This window comes from Lytechinus variegatus, chromosome 3 (genome assembly GCF_018143015.1).
Source record: "Lytechinus variegatus isolate NC3 chromosome 3, Lvar_3.0, whole genome shotgun sequence".
Taxonomy (NCBI): Eukaryota; Metazoa; Echinodermata; class Echinoidea; order Temnopleuroida; family Toxopneustidae; genus Lytechinus; species Lytechinus variegatus.
Window position 1 is genome coordinate 26,986,912 of NC_054742.1, and position 15,702 is coordinate 27,002,613.

Sequence of the window (15,702 nt, forward strand, 5' to 3'; positions counted from 1 at the left end):
TTTGCTTGTCTGTTACTCTATTTGTTCAAATCACATTTTTTCTAGCCTGGAGTCTCCTGTTGAAATGATTCTCAAGTCTAATAAATCAAAATGAGATAATATCAAATGAGACATGATGACTTATATACAGGAACCAGAGAGGCATACCCTAAAAGACAGCAAAGAAATGCAAAAAAGATTCAGTCAATAATACACAAACACTATAAAAATATCAAGTTTATACTTTATTCAGCACCATTGTCACATGAAAATGTCCAAACAAATCTTTCTTTTCATACATAAGGTAAAAATGACACAATTTACTTCCTATTCTGGCATATTCCCTTATTAAGAAGAAAAAATGTAAAAAAATATCTACCATAAGCCATTCAAAGAATTAGATAATCTCAAATGTCGTCAAATAAGTTTTTTGCCAGATTATGCAAACCATGCCTTGCACCACCTTCACTGATTTTTGTGCCACAAATAGATTGAACCTATACTTCATTCTTTTCTTATGTTTCTTTTACCTTTGTCATGTCTTATTTTGACTTCACTATTATTATTGATTCTTACCTTCTTCCTTTTTTTCAAGTCATGTCATCCAAACTTATTTCTTCTTCCATCATATATCACTTAATTATATTGTTGTAAGTTTATTAAGTTCATTACTCTTAATAATTGTACATGCAAGCCATGTCTTTTTTCTTTTGCTTTTGTCATCGTTTAGCTTTAGTTGTGTATTTTGTTCTAAAGATATGACATGTATACACTGAATAGTATTCAGTCATGTACTTGGCACAAAGGAGACCCTAGCCTTACAAGCCCTGCTTTTTCAGGGGTTCTCCTTGTCTTTCATTCAATACATTTATTATTTGCAGTGTTTCTTTTTTTCTTCTGTAACAATGGGTTATGATTAACTGATTTGCATTTGCAGAATGTGAAATCACATTTGTAAGACAAAATGTAAGAAAGGAAGACAAATAAATATCTTATCCTATCTATCTTATTCATAATGAGTATTAAAATGTCACACAAGTGACAAAGGTAAAAGGTCCTGTCACATCATTCCATGCATACCTTTCAGACGAGTTGTGGGTGATTGCCCGCAACTCACCAACCAAAGTTTTTTTTAGCATGTTCAAAACTTTTCTGCTTGCAAATCAGATTTGCATGTGCTACTGCTGGCAACTGTGTGTGAGATGCATTCGAGATACTGCCACTGCAGGCGACCTGCGGGTAGCAAAAATAGTTACCAGCAAGTCACATGCAGGGCTTGCACAAAACAATGTGACTTTGCATTTACAGTGATTTGGGGTGAAATCGAGATTTACTTTGATTTAAAAGAAAACGGTGCTCCTTGATTTGTTCTTTTATTGCATTCAAATAATGTCAAGCAATTATCTGCTGCAGAAGAGCCTTTTCATTAACATTTAATTTCATATTATGTCAAATAAGTGTACAAAGTACACATTAGAATCCACAAGAAAACTACTTGTTCCCCAAATAAGAATAATTTCGGACATCCTAAGTTGTTGCTTTTCTTGGTTCTTCATTATCATGTTCTTCGCTTGCTTTTTAATGAAAAACAGTTTGTTGCAGAAATCAACCATTCTAAACAGTCGGTGACAGCTCTAATATCACAAGATTCATCTTAAGGCATTTGATGAACAATATAGCTGATAGACCAGTTTACTCAATGCAGGCCCCATGTTTCTGGAGAGAGAGAGAGAGAGAGATGGGGCAATAACAAAAATATAAGTGAAAAAGGACGAAGTCAACATATCCATTCTCATTCAAAAAGGTGTTATTCTTTAGGCACCAACTTATGGTGGGAAGCTTTTTAAAGTAAAGTTTTATATGAATGGATTATGAATCAATTTGAAAATCGGGGGGGGGGGTGTTTCACAAGAGTTAAGTGTGACTTAGAGTCACGCTAAATTTTCAGTTGTGAATGGTATAAAAGGCATCACTGCATTGGCCAAATCATGTAAGAGGACAAGTGGTACTATATAAATCAAGTTTGCATGTTACATATCACGTACACATCAGCATTTAAGCATGACACTAAGTCACACTTAATTCTTTGGGAAACAACCCCAGGTATGAAAATAGATGAAAAACAGATAAAAAAGCAGTATCTACTACATTCCAGAAATAGAATTACAAATAAATCATGCAGGGGAAGCCAGCTTCATGACTTTACAGAGCTTTCTAACATGAATATTAAAGTTCAGTGACCACTATTACATCACACACGTACTGTGTATTGACAGTTGATTTTACATATGTGGTTGAGTTTCCTTCATTTTTATTTGTTACTAGTGCATCATTTACAAACATTTACATGTAAACTTATTCATAATATGACAGAATCATAATCAATTAAATGATATATAACAAAGTAATTTTATTTCATCGAAATACACAAATTCCTTTTCTTGTCTAGCAGAACAAACATACAAAACACATAATACACTACTGATTGCAATTAAAAAAAAATGTTAATTACAATGCACAGAGAAAATGAAAGTTCTAAATTGCTAGTAATATACCTTTTTTTCAAATTTACTGAATATAACAGATAATACTACCAGCCTACCTTTGTGAGTGTCCATACTTGATTTTGGCAAGCATTTTCTCTTGATCTGAAGGAAGGCTGCATGATTCATAGGCCCTCATCAGACTGAAGTGGGAAACAGAATGGAATTCACAGTATGGACTTGCAAAAACAATTCATTAGGAAACTCAAATAGCAAAGGTCCTGTAACACAAAGATTTAGCAATTCCTTTTTTTTTCAGATGAATTGAACATTATAATCACTGTAATCAATCACAAAAGATCATTCTATGATTAGTTGCAAAAATATGTGATACAAGGCCCAGATAATGAAATTATTCTTACCAGTAGCCATAAATATTTGAAAAACTAACAGACAGCATAAGAGAATGATTTAATTTTTAAATACAAATTCCTCATACCAATTCCAATAACTTAACACTTAACCCTATCTTAACTGGGCTATTTCGGACCAACATATACAGGGGTGTCAATTTGACCCCCACCTCTCAGCTGTTGATTGCGCAATCGCCACAAAAATTTGCATGCACAGGGCTGGATGTAAGCTTCAAATTGACACCCCCAGTTTAATAAGGGGTTAAGAATAGATACATCACGAATAAAAAAAAAAAATTTGTGTGATATATCTAAACTTAACAGTTTATTTCTTGAATAGGTTGTTGTAGATTGAGACTCTAGAGCATACAATAGAATTTTATCCTTAATCTGACAGTGATGGTATTACAGATCTGTGAGAGCTAATGCCTTCTCTGCTGTCACAAATCTAATAGTGATCAATCATAAATTGTTTTGTTATGATTGATAGCACCAACTGACCTTTGCAATCAATAAGGAATATTAACCCTATGATTAATTGCTGGGTTTTGAGTTATGGGGTCCAGGTAACTAGATAGATTGTAGAAAAAATTGAAAAACTACAAACACAACTACAAGAGGAAAATTAATAAACTTTTGTAACTGTAAACACTATACAATTTTCTAGTAAGAAAAAGGACAGCTCCATCAGAAAACATAATCTTGAAATCTTGTCAATAGGGCCTAAAGTAGATGAAGGATAGAAATAATGTCTTCATCATGATGTCACATATTCAGAGAAACCAATATAAAAAGTATTTCCTTACTCTGATGGTGTTTGGTAAAGCTGTGTTAGAGCCAATGCCTTCTCTGCTGTCATGCCGTTGAACTGCAAGAGATGCTTTGCAAATGTTTCTGTTACCGTAGTTTCCTTTAATTGGAGAGAGGAGTATAGAGATGTTATGGTATGCCACATACATTTCACTGATATCTGGACAAGTTGTTCACTGTTCATTAATTCATTCTTCTCAAGCCATTACAAGGATTAATAAATACCAATTACTTCTTAATAAGCCTGGTATCCGTTGAGATAACAATAACAGACAAATCAAACAAAAAAGAGAAAGTTTTCATAGGAATATCCAAGAATAAAATAAAACAACATAATTAATCCTGACCTTCTGCACACACTGATATTGTATTTTTAAGTTGATTGTATTTTCCACAAGTTGACTATAATTAGCTTTTGTATCCAGAAGCTATGTTTCTTCATGTCCTAAAATGTCACAAAATGTAACAATTCTATTTTATTATTGCCTTTGTGGATGTTACTATCCAGTATTACTGGTATACCTTATGACTCAATGGCCCATATTCTGAAGTCAGATTTAAATTAAACCATGGTTGAAAGTTGTGGTTTAACTATGGACAGCCAGTGGGGCACAAATCTCTATTAGTACACGATCAATTTGTTAACTATAATGGCACTAAAATCATTAGTAATTGTCTAAGAATGATAACTGAAGTATTTTCGTTACTATGAAATCAAAAGAAAACAAAATAGTAAATATAAAAAATATACAATAATAAGCAGAATTTTGAATTTTTGGCTCCCTATCATTTTAGCACAGAGTTAAACCATGGTCTAAGTTGAACCTGACTTCAGAATACGGGCCAATCAGTATAATAGGTTCTTATTATTCAGTTTCATATCATTATCGTGTACTCTTTGACATTTAATGAACTTTCTATCAGTCTTTCAATGAAATAATCCAATCAGGATATGTACTGAAAGATGCTCAGTTTCATCAACAACAAGGTAGACTAATAACCGGTATTTCATTACCTTGTTTTTGACAGATGATTCATTGAACTCTCTAAATGTAAGGCAGTGTTGTTGATAAGAGTTCATATCAGTCAAATGTGATATGTTGTCCAAATCCTCTCTTCGGTATCCTTTTATTGTCTTTTCCTGTATTCATAAAATAAAAGTGCAGTGATAATGGTTCCTTTGGTTTGTTTATGCTATCATTCTTTTATAAAGACTACTACAACACACAACAATTTGAAATATTAGTTCATTGTATATAATTAGTATATGAGTATCATTTTGGGGGGAAGGAAAATGAAGAAAGAAAATTTGGCTTGGACATACAAATAAGAATATACATGTATGTACATACAAAAAGGAGAAGCATTTGATTCTGGCTTTAACTGTAAAAGCTGTTATTCTTGCATACAGAATTTTCGCAAATTGCGGGGGTCGCGGTTTGTGCATAAATATGTTCCTGTAAAACACTGTGAAAAAAGTGGCTTAAATTTCACTTTTTTTATACCTCTACATACATATATAGGTGCATATCTCATAGTTTTCACCACACAGGAAGTTTGCAATAGCAAAGCTTTTCTGTTGGGAACATCAGCAGTCTGGCACTGATTACTAAATGTGTCGATATTTTCATAAATTGTTATATTTGCGGCCTGTCAGCAATTCACAAAATCCATGAAAATAACAGCTAATACACTAATACGTTTGCATTAAATAGCATGACAATATTCATAGATTAATGATCTATGATGATCATGGTACATCCTGTCATACATTGTGGAGTATATTTCATAGTATGTCCCATTTTTTATTTATAATGTTCAAGCTATAATGCAAGAGATTGCATAAGAATACTCACCGAGTAGAGGCTGTTAAGGTATCTAGTCATGATAGTAAGATAGGCAGCTGATTCTTTGCTGTCATGTGTATTCTTCACAAAGAAGCCATCAATCACCTATTATAAATATAATTAAAATTGTGAAGAAAAAAATCATGTCACAGCATCATCACAGTCATACCATATATGCATCTTAAAGAAATTAAAACAATACAATTTCTTGCTACTCTTTTTCAAATTGAATTATTATACAAAGTAATTTTCAGGATACATCACAATTAAAGTTGATAATTGATTCTGATTATACGCAACAGATGACGAATAATATGATTTCTGTGGGATGTGAACAGCCTGCAGAAGACAAAATATGGGGCAAAAATGTGATTTGCACCCTAAATTTCAAAGAAATATTCCTGTGGCTTGTACATTGCAAGAGAGCTTAAAAATGGCTACAGGGTGAAAAAAAACAGAAGCAAATGGTTCTGTACAGAAACATATTTATCTGTTTTTGATATATGTTTGTCCCAACAGCAACATAAAGATTCTTGATTATTCCCTTTAAGTTTATTCTAATGCACAATTATTCATAACATGTAAAAACTCTTGATATACCTGTGTATTGACAGCAGACTGAAGCAGAGTAGCAGCTGGAATGGACATGTGATCCGTTGAACCAAAGTCTTCAACCAGATAGATAGGGTGACCAAGACCACATTGCTTTAGACGAAACTGAAATGAAGGAAAGGAATAAACACTGTAAAGTTAAGAAGCACATACTTGACTTTATGGAGAGGTAATATTACCAGATTGTATGTATAATCCACTCAACTCACGTGTCCCAAGTCATCAATAACTAGAGAAACAGGGAGTAAACACTGAATTTACATAAGAACATCTCATTGATATTCCGTAAGGGTTGGCAACTCTGGATATGTGATATTAAAAGAGGGGCGATGACATAAAAGACCATTACCACAATTGAATAGCATGAAGTCAGGTATCTATGCGCTTGGTAATATAACTTTGATACTTTGTTTTATATTGTCGTTTGGTTTATCAATACCTTTTGTTCTTTAAATCGTCCATCCTGGATGCTGGAACATAGATCATCCATCCTCTTACGCTCTACCACATAGTCAAGTACTGCCTCTCTTCTCTGAGGCATCTGGAGCATCCCTGGAACAGCACTACCCTTCTCTCTGGCAACCCATAAGAAGTCACCAACCTGGAGCTTTCTCACATCAAGGTTCACCCCATTCTTCTGAAGCTCTTTCAGGAGGACGTGCTTCCTGCCCTTGCCCTCTCTGCAGACAAATAAAAACAAGGGCATGTTTCACAAACCTTCCAGAGTGACTAAAAAATGAAATTAAATTCTGAGTTACAGGTGGTATATGATGCACAACTGATTAGGTAAGATCATGCTCAGGGAATGCAAGCTCCACATATCTATGAATTCATCAATGGAAGTATGTGGTAGGTATTGACACATTTGTCAAGATAGGTAATAGTACTGCTTTATGAATGAGTAATATTCAATTGTTCTAGAAAGGTGATTCTTTATTTTAAGTTGCCACTGTCTAACTAATCAACTCTTTGAGGCCTAATCAAGCACTATTTACCAGGTCAATTGAGCTCTATTTCTAATACTTATCTAAGAAACCAGAGCTATGACAATCTTAGATATCTAATCAGATTAGAATTGACCAGATTAGCCTTCAGGAAACTAGACTGACCAGGCAAAAATAAAAACCTTGATCAGGACTGAGTGAGTTGATTTCTTGGCAGTGGGAACGTGCGTAAAATAATTTCTTATTTCTTAATTTGTATTTTATATTCATTCTGTTACAACCCATATTCAGCATTTATTTTCATTGGATAGGGTCTATATATCATGAAGTAGAAATCTAGATAAGTACCTTCCACCAATACCTGTTGTTTCACAGTTATCAACACACAGGATGATATCAAACTGGCCTGGTCTGAGAGTGAATACTGGAGAAGGCATGATGTGATCACTACTAGTCTTCTCTGATCTATGTTCTTTGTTTGTAGCACCATCAGAATCCACCCTATAAGAGTTTAAGACAATTAACAGATGATATCATATTAACTATAACTACAACTATTAATTTACACTGGGGCAAAATAATTGATTTTGGGGACATTATATTAAGTTGAAACATGCCCACACATAGATATTCCAAGATATTCCAAGGCTTCTGCAGTCTATGTGTACTTTCTTTGGTATCCTTTTGTATTTGTTGTTTTGTAGGATATGAATGTATGATGTGAACTTAATAATGTTATTACCACCTCACATTGTCAACATAACCTTTCGACATCAATTACAGTGAAGAGATTGGTTTACGAGGCGTTGGCACTTAGTGTTAGCTTTAACTTGTATACCTGTAGCAGCCCAGTTGATCGACCCAAGTATCTCAGCAAATGGCGAGCTCTAGACAGGGTAGAGATATCGGGGGTCTGCAGGTAGTAAATGGTTACCCCTAGCATTTGGGCAAGGATGCCCCTCTGTGATCTGCGAGGGATGGAGTTGGTTATGTTTTGGTTGATGATATATAAGACATATTTAATCCACAATCAAACTGCAAATAAACTTTGTGGGTGTTTTCTGTCAAGTACAGATTGAATGACTGTATCAGTCCTGGGGCCGATTGCAAGAGAGGGTCTTTCCAAGGACCGTCTTTCGTGTCGCCCATCTTTTATGATGCGCCATGTGAAACGCATTTTAAACCAATCATCTGCAAACATATCCTATTTGTCCGTTAAAATAAACAAAACATTTGTTTGTAAAATGATGTGATAAATTATGAAATTGTATAAAATTTGATTTAAAAGCAAGCTAACGTCTTATTTTTTTATCATAAATTTCAGAAACACCCCGCTTATAGCGTATCATAAAAGACGGGCAACACGAAAGACGGTCCTTGGAAAGACCCTCTCATGCAATCGGCCCCTGACTAATATGTGGAACCTACCTAAAGGGACCTTTAGACAGAAAACTTGGCAGTCTGGGTAAAACCATGGAAATTTATGAGAGCACATTTAGTAGCTTTATATACAACAATGAGAGAGAGATTCATTGAAAATAGTGGATTATTGTGGAATTTATTGCAAGCACTCCCAGACAAGTGTAACTGGGAAATGCATGAGCCTATTACTTTAGAAAATTTAGATATATATGAATATTCAGCTAAGAACACAAGGATTCCACCATCCTACTAACAATCAGTCTCATTGCAGATCAAGACTTTAACATTCAAGATATGTTCTTGCACAAGAAAGTGAAAACTGTTATCCCATCATTCATGGGGATGACTGTTAAAGGAAACCCTTCAAGGATTCAAGGAATACTAGAAGAATAAGATATTATATGAATGTATCATACAATTCTTCTCTTTGATTGTGTTTATGAAATGTACAATCATGTCACATGTTTAATTGTTTCTTATGTGGACCATTATTTTCAGTAAATACTAATTGGATTAAAAACAGCATATAGTCAAAGTGTTCATTTCTCAGATAAGGCCGTTGAATGCAAACACTTAGGTGTTTCATAAAGCTGTTCATAAAAGTTACGCACAACTGGAGCATGTTCTTACGTCATAAATCAATTATATTGGGATATATAGCACAAGAAAGGATCACCAGTCGTGCGTAAATTCATTCGTATCTTACGAACAGCTTTATGAAATACCCACCAGGCATCCTTGCTTATGGATTATTGGGATGATAAGGTAGGTTACCTGAAGCTGCTTTGATGTGTCCTGAATGAGGATGGGTAAGAAGAAGAAGGATCATAAGATGATCCTGATTCTGAATGACTGAGGGATGCCTTCTTAGATATTTCAGCAACTCTATTTTCATTTACTAAGATGGTGAAAAACAAATTAAAAAGAGATAAATGCTTCGGAAAAAAACATTACAAGAGATCTTTGCTTACTTTTGCTGGAAGGTGGTGGTTGCAGGGTTTGAATATTATACATTCTATGCAATATTATGTAAATTATCCAAACATGAGGATCTAGGCACAACTGTATATAAGATTGAGATGAAATTAACAGTTTCTTTGGGTACTGTCACACAAAATCAATCAATATTAAAAGACAAGCTAACATTGTAATATTAGAGGGTGATTTTCTTCTTTAAATTCTAAACCAACTTCATACGTTATATATCATTACTACACGCCCTTGGGGAACCAAGGGACGATGGTGAGAAGTTGCTTGGAACAACATGTCTGGAGTTCATTTGCCCGATGAAGTCAACAGCAGTTGGTGAAACATAGCGAACACGTAGTGTTGTAAGTTTCTTCTTTGCAATTTTCACCATTTCCCATATATTACTGAGTAATTTTTTAAGATTACTGGATGAATCATAATATTCATGGATGTAGTATTACTACATGTATTTTCTACATTTCTCACCGGAAAGTGAACCCTTAGAGGCTGGACAAACTTCAGAGGCATCATCATTGTGAAGAAAGGCATAACATAAACCATGCACTGCAGTCCTCTCCCTGTCAATACTGTAGCGAAGTGAGCTGGATTGCAATGATGTTTCTGAGCATTTGATCAAGAAACCAACTCCATCATCTAAAAAGTAGAACAATATTAAAGGAAACTATAGTATTCATACTAGTCTGCAGCTTTAATAGCAATGTTCTAGACTAAAACACACACAAAAAAGTAAACTCTTTTTTTTTTCACAGCAGGAAATATGTAATGCTTAATTAAAAAAAAAAATACTTCATGTAATTAGAAATTACATTATAAACGCAAAATGAAAAAATAAAAATAAAATCCTACCCAAATCATGGGAGATACAATATATTATGGATTAAATGGTTCATCAAGAACAGAAAATTGCAGCCAAAGGAATGAATCAATGGTATCCAGAATAACAATATACAAAATATGATTGCAATATAAATTAACATCTCAATTATTTTGTAAGACATATTTGACAATACCATTAACGGTGACAGCTGCTTCGTCCTTCAATGTAACTTCTCTCCCTTTGTCATCGACGTACCAGTAGTTAGGAACATTAAGAACTGATCTGCAAACACTACATTAAAAAAAAAATAATCATTGAGATTAAGGGTTAATTGCAAGACATCAACATTTAGTCAAGTATTCAAATCAGAAATGATATCAAAGAATGCATTTGTTAAGTCTATAACAGTAAAACAAAGTTATAAATATACCGGGGGGGGTATTTCATCAATATATGTCATCTGAGAAATTATCTCATCTAACGAATAACAAATGGATGAGAAACCAAGGCATCTGACTGTTATAATGATAACCATTAGAAAATGATTATGTGTCAGTGCTGACGACATTCATAAAATGGTCCTCTGATATCTCTAAGAAAAAAGTCATATAGGTAAATCTACCAACTTGTGATATCAAAACTTCCACATGTCCCCTCTACTAAAATTTAAAAAAATTTAAATATGGAAAAAGTTTATAAAGTCATATCTGACATACATCTAAGAGATTTAGGAAGGAAAAGGATACATACCAAAATATGGCTTAAATAAGTCAAATTATTGAGTGTGTATAATTTGGTTATTAGTCAGAAAAATAAAAAAATCCACTAGAGTCTATAGCCTCGAGGACTAGACTAGTCATAATATCGATTTATAATCACTGTGAAACCATTTCCTTTCAATAAATCCTGCAAGCTCAGTGAGTTAGGGAACAGACTAGACTTACATTGGAATTAAGTAGAAAAAAAAGAAGACAAAGAGACCTAAAGAGTGGGTTTTTGTCATGGGAATTTTAAAATTAGTGGAGGGGATGTATGGAAAGTCTTTCACCGATATCTCATCTAAATAACAGTTCTCAATGGTATTTCTCATACTATTATGAAAATAAAATGCTTAACCTGAAGTACAAGTCACATGCATAAAAACAAATTAGATGTCTTTCATATACCTCCTTGATGCTAATATTGATACATGATCTTCATGATCTACTGCTGTGGTGTTATCTAAGGTTGGTATCCTCGGTAGATGATGATCTGTTGCAGGTTGCTGTGCTGTTGAAGGCAACCTTCCCGGGACTGATGGTGATACTGTAGTAGGTTGCTGAAAATCAACTGCTTCTATCCTATGTGCAAGGTCACATCCAGACTCTGTAATTATGTACCTTGTGGTAAGAAAAGAAATGCCAATAATAAACAGAATGGAAATTTCTCTTTATGGTTGGGTGAATGAGCATTCAGATTCTTTCTCCCTTCATATTCTAAGGCTGTCAATATGACATTTTGTTTGCTTTATAGTTTCAGCTACGTATTTTGCTTAGTGCTGCTTACATTCTTGATGCTTATGTTGTCGTCAATTCCCTTTAATTTTCAACTAGTTTTTCTTGTCATTCCTTTCCCTTTCAGATGCATTCATTCATTTAATACATTCTTGCATCTAAAAATTTGTTTAAAATTCCTATTATGTAATCGAAATTACTTCATTATCTCCTAAATTCTCCATTCACTAATCTCTTACTGATTATTTTCATAAATTAGACTCTTACATATCAAGTTGATCCTTCTGTTCTCTGTGATTTGATTGATTTTTGAATTTTTTTTATTTGATTTTTTATTTCCGTTTCACAGTAATATGATAAACATAACAATAATATGATAAACATAACAAAACAAGGTCAAAAATACTACAAAATATAATATATATAACATAATCATAGATTTAAGGAACACAATTTAGTAAATAGATTTATCTCAAATGACATTTAAAAGTAAAACGGAGGGACTTGCCGAAAAAAAATTGAATATGCATTAATATACATTTCATTGTTGAGCTGAGTGAGCAATATATCCCTGAGAATAAATGTGAGCACTAGGAGATCTCTTTGAGAGAAATTCAATTGCACTGTAGGACTGTTAATATGACATTGTGATTTTCTGTGTACACGTGTTCCTTTATATTGTTACAATGATTGATTTTAATGTGTTGCTATTGGACCTTCAGAAGCATAAGTTACCTTTTAGAGGTCCTGGTTCATTATTTTGTACATCTTTGTGATTGTTAATAATTAGGATGTTGATTTTTAATGTAGCCAAATAAATTCAATTGATTAAATTTCCATTTTTTATCAGAGTTTGTTCTAAATTTGCTGAAATGATGGATTTGTGTCTCAGCTTCAAGCACATATTGGCATGTACATTGTTAATAGTCTCCGAAAACACCTGTCTCATGTCCAACTGCCAAGCTCATTTTACTTATGTATTTCACAAAACTATTTGATGCATAATGTGAACATTTAATTACAAAGAATTGGTGGTTGTTTAAACAAAATTGTTAAATTTATTTTCATTTGTTACAACTGGAATTTATCTTAAGTCTATAACTACTAGAAGTTAACTAATTGAAAGCTGAACTAACCTTGCTGGACTACCTTCCTTGTAGACATATCCCTTACTGATTAGAGTACTCATAGATGACCAGGCAGTATAATGGGAACCTGGATCAGGCTAGAAGATATAAACAGGAAAAATTGTATAAAATGACAAGAAGTTCAAATATTGAGATATAATTGTAAAATAACTTGATGGATAGATCGTGAGAGGGTATAGAGAGCAAAATGTTTCTGTTTAATGTGTTGAGAGGAGTTTATAAACTCCCGTTACTCTTTGAGCTATGAAGAAAACAACTTAGTCTGCTTTCCATTGGGTGTGACATACTGTACATGTCAAGAGATACAAACTATCAATTATAGCTTGGCAGATCATAATCCTACTCGCCATGACCAGAAGTACCAAAGGCTGAGATGAAGAATGTCTTTTCTTGAAATATTGCCTTCACTGTTTCCACTGATTAAGCTTTTACCTCATTTTTTTTCTTGTTTTTTCAATAGTTATTTCCATTTTTTCTCTCACAATTCTGAGGTTAGCAAATTGTGATCGACTCCCTAATAAAGCTGAACTAATACACCTTTAATAAATCATTCCAAACAATCCTTTAGCATTCTTATTTCTTCTTATTATCATCCCTTCTTTCAATTGACAAAGTGTTCAAACTCACCATCTTCAAAGACTTGTCACATAATGGTTGAGCAGCATCTTGCAATTCAGTTTTGTGCATGTATCCCTTACTCCCTGGTCTCTGTAATTAATTAAGGAAGTAAAATAGTAACATCTGTATGACTGTATTTTTATATAATCCTTTCATATACTAGAATTCAGAATATTTCTTAAAATTTGTGTTTTCTATTCAAACAAAACAACATTTGCAATATCATGATGGTTTCATTGTCATTAAGTTATAATTACTTGCAAAGACATAAAAAGCACACCAAATTGAAAATATTCTATGTTGCATTTTATTTTTCTTGTTAATTATTTAATGCAATTATTACAATTAGAAATAGTAATGTTTGTAAATATTTACAAAAGACTATATGTCAACTAAGGTATGAAAGGGATTTATATTACGAGTTTTGTGTTCTTTCTCCCTTGGTATTGACCTATAGAATATTAAGCCAAACTCTGTAAGATAATTAAAATTAATAACTTATTTGAAATGAATAACATTTGATCTGGCTATATTAGAACTTCAGATTCCAGTCTTTTGCAAAATCATGCATTATTTAATGATCACCAGATTATGAAACCACTCCATATCCGTTCCAAACAGTATTTACAATGAGAATACTTTAGCACCGAGTAGCAGTTAAGCCACAATCATGCCATATATTATCACTGTTTCACAAAGTGTTTGAAGATTTTGGAGGACAGACATAAAGTCAGAGAATAATGTTACAGGGCTAAAACCTACATGTATATGATCAAATAATTTCTATGCCATAACAATGACTCAAGTAATTGAGAAAGACTCTGATTTCTTTTTGGTGACATTCGATGGTCCGGTTTATATCAAAATGTTGTTTGGTATAAATTTTCATCAAAGTATATCTTGGGACACTTTGTGTAAATGATACAATACATTGTTCTAAGCATTAGCTAGGCTGGGCTACATCAATTGACAATGTTATCCATTGACTATTGAATGCTGTTACTCCTAAAGCCTTTTTACCGGGATCATAACAATTTTAGTATGAAAGGGTCAAACATTATAAATTGATGATGGTTCTTACTGTATGGTTCCTATAGAGAGCGAGAATCAAGCTGTAAGGACCAGATCTATGAAGAGGAATGTATTCTCGGACTCGCTTTGTAGCACTTCTGGGAGATGACTGTATGACATAACAAAAGTGAACTTGAATTTCAATATCATAATGTAGATATTATAAAGCTGTAAATTCTTCCTAAAAAAGTAATATCAACAAGATACTATTTTGCGTACCACATATACGTTGTGATAAAAGAAAATCTTCATTTACGGCTTTCCAACACAGAGAGAATATTGACCATAAAAGTTCTTGCTACAATTCACCTAAACAACAAATATGAAATTAGAAAGCATTTGAAGAATGACTACTTGAAAAACTAATTGAAATTTCTTATCTCTTAACATTCAGCAATTGGGGTATCAAATAATCATAATTGTCCTGCTTTCTTGTTGCTTCGGTAAAGCTTAATGCAATTAAGATTCTGCATTTTATTTGTAGAATAAACATTTAGGCCCGTATTCTCAAAAGTGGTTTCAATTGTACCATGGTACAAAACCATGGACTATGCAGATTCATTTAATTAACATGCTTTATTTTAAGCGCACTTTGCCAAAAGCACGCATTTAAATCGATTTAACTCTGTGTACGCGATGAAATAAGCGTAATTATCTTAAAAACTCAGCATAGTCCATGGCTTCGTACCATGGTACAATTGAAACCTCTTTTGAGAACAAGGGCTTAGTCTAGGGTTCATTCTCATTTAAGATTCATAGAATATACTTCTGAGCTTTACTGACAGTTGACAAACCTTCCTTTTTCTTGTTCCTTCATTTACGGGTTTATCTTGTAAGATGCCAGTATACTCAGCTGCAGAACTGGACTGTATATCTATGATGTCATCATTGTCGTCATTGTCTACATCAACTACTGCTGGGGGACTTTCAGCTAGATAAGGGAAAATGCACATAAAAAATCAAATACTACCTCCTTATTGTCAATCAAGGAGCTACATACATATATATATTGAAAAAACAGGAACATGATTGCAGAGCTTTGTGCCATGAATGCC

At 33.3% G+C, this 15,702-nt stretch overlaps 1 protein-coding gene across 1 annotated transcript in view; it reads right to left on the bottom strand.

Moving 5' to 3' along the window:
* Window positions 1-211: 211 nt before the first annotated feature.
* The window catches only part of LOC121410652 (crossover junction endonuclease MUS81-like), a 28,811-nt gene continuing 13,320 nt past the window's right edge, over window positions 212-15,702 (bottom strand). The window contains exons 3-18 of the mRNA XM_041602881.1: window positions 15,442-15,578; window positions 14,658-14,756; window positions 13,586-13,666; window positions 12,947-13,035; window positions 11,484-11,696; window positions 10,511-10,608; window positions 9,966-10,133; window positions 9,285-9,408; window positions 7,437-7,589; window positions 6,584-6,824; window positions 6,133-6,249; window positions 5,542-5,637; window positions 4,701-4,826; window positions 3,682-3,785; window positions 2,582-2,665; window positions 212-1,695 (exon numbers count right to left, since the gene is read on the bottom strand). Coding sequence (XP_041458815.1) covers window positions 1,629-1,695; window positions 2,582-2,665; window positions 3,682-3,785; window positions 4,701-4,826; window positions 5,542-5,637; window positions 6,133-6,249; window positions 6,584-6,824; window positions 7,437-7,589; window positions 9,285-9,408; window positions 9,966-10,133; window positions 10,511-10,608; window positions 11,484-11,696; window positions 12,947-13,035; window positions 13,586-13,666; window positions 14,658-14,756; window positions 15,442-15,578 — 1,997 coding nt within the window. The 3' untranslated portion in view covers window positions 212-1,628. The remainder of the gene's footprint in view (window positions 1,696-2,581; window positions 2,666-3,681; window positions 3,786-4,700; window positions 4,827-5,541; window positions 5,638-6,132; window positions 6,250-6,583; window positions 6,825-7,436; window positions 7,590-9,284; window positions 9,409-9,965; window positions 10,134-10,510; window positions 10,609-11,483; window positions 11,697-12,946; window positions 13,036-13,585; window positions 13,667-14,657; window positions 14,757-15,441; window positions 15,579-15,702) is intronic.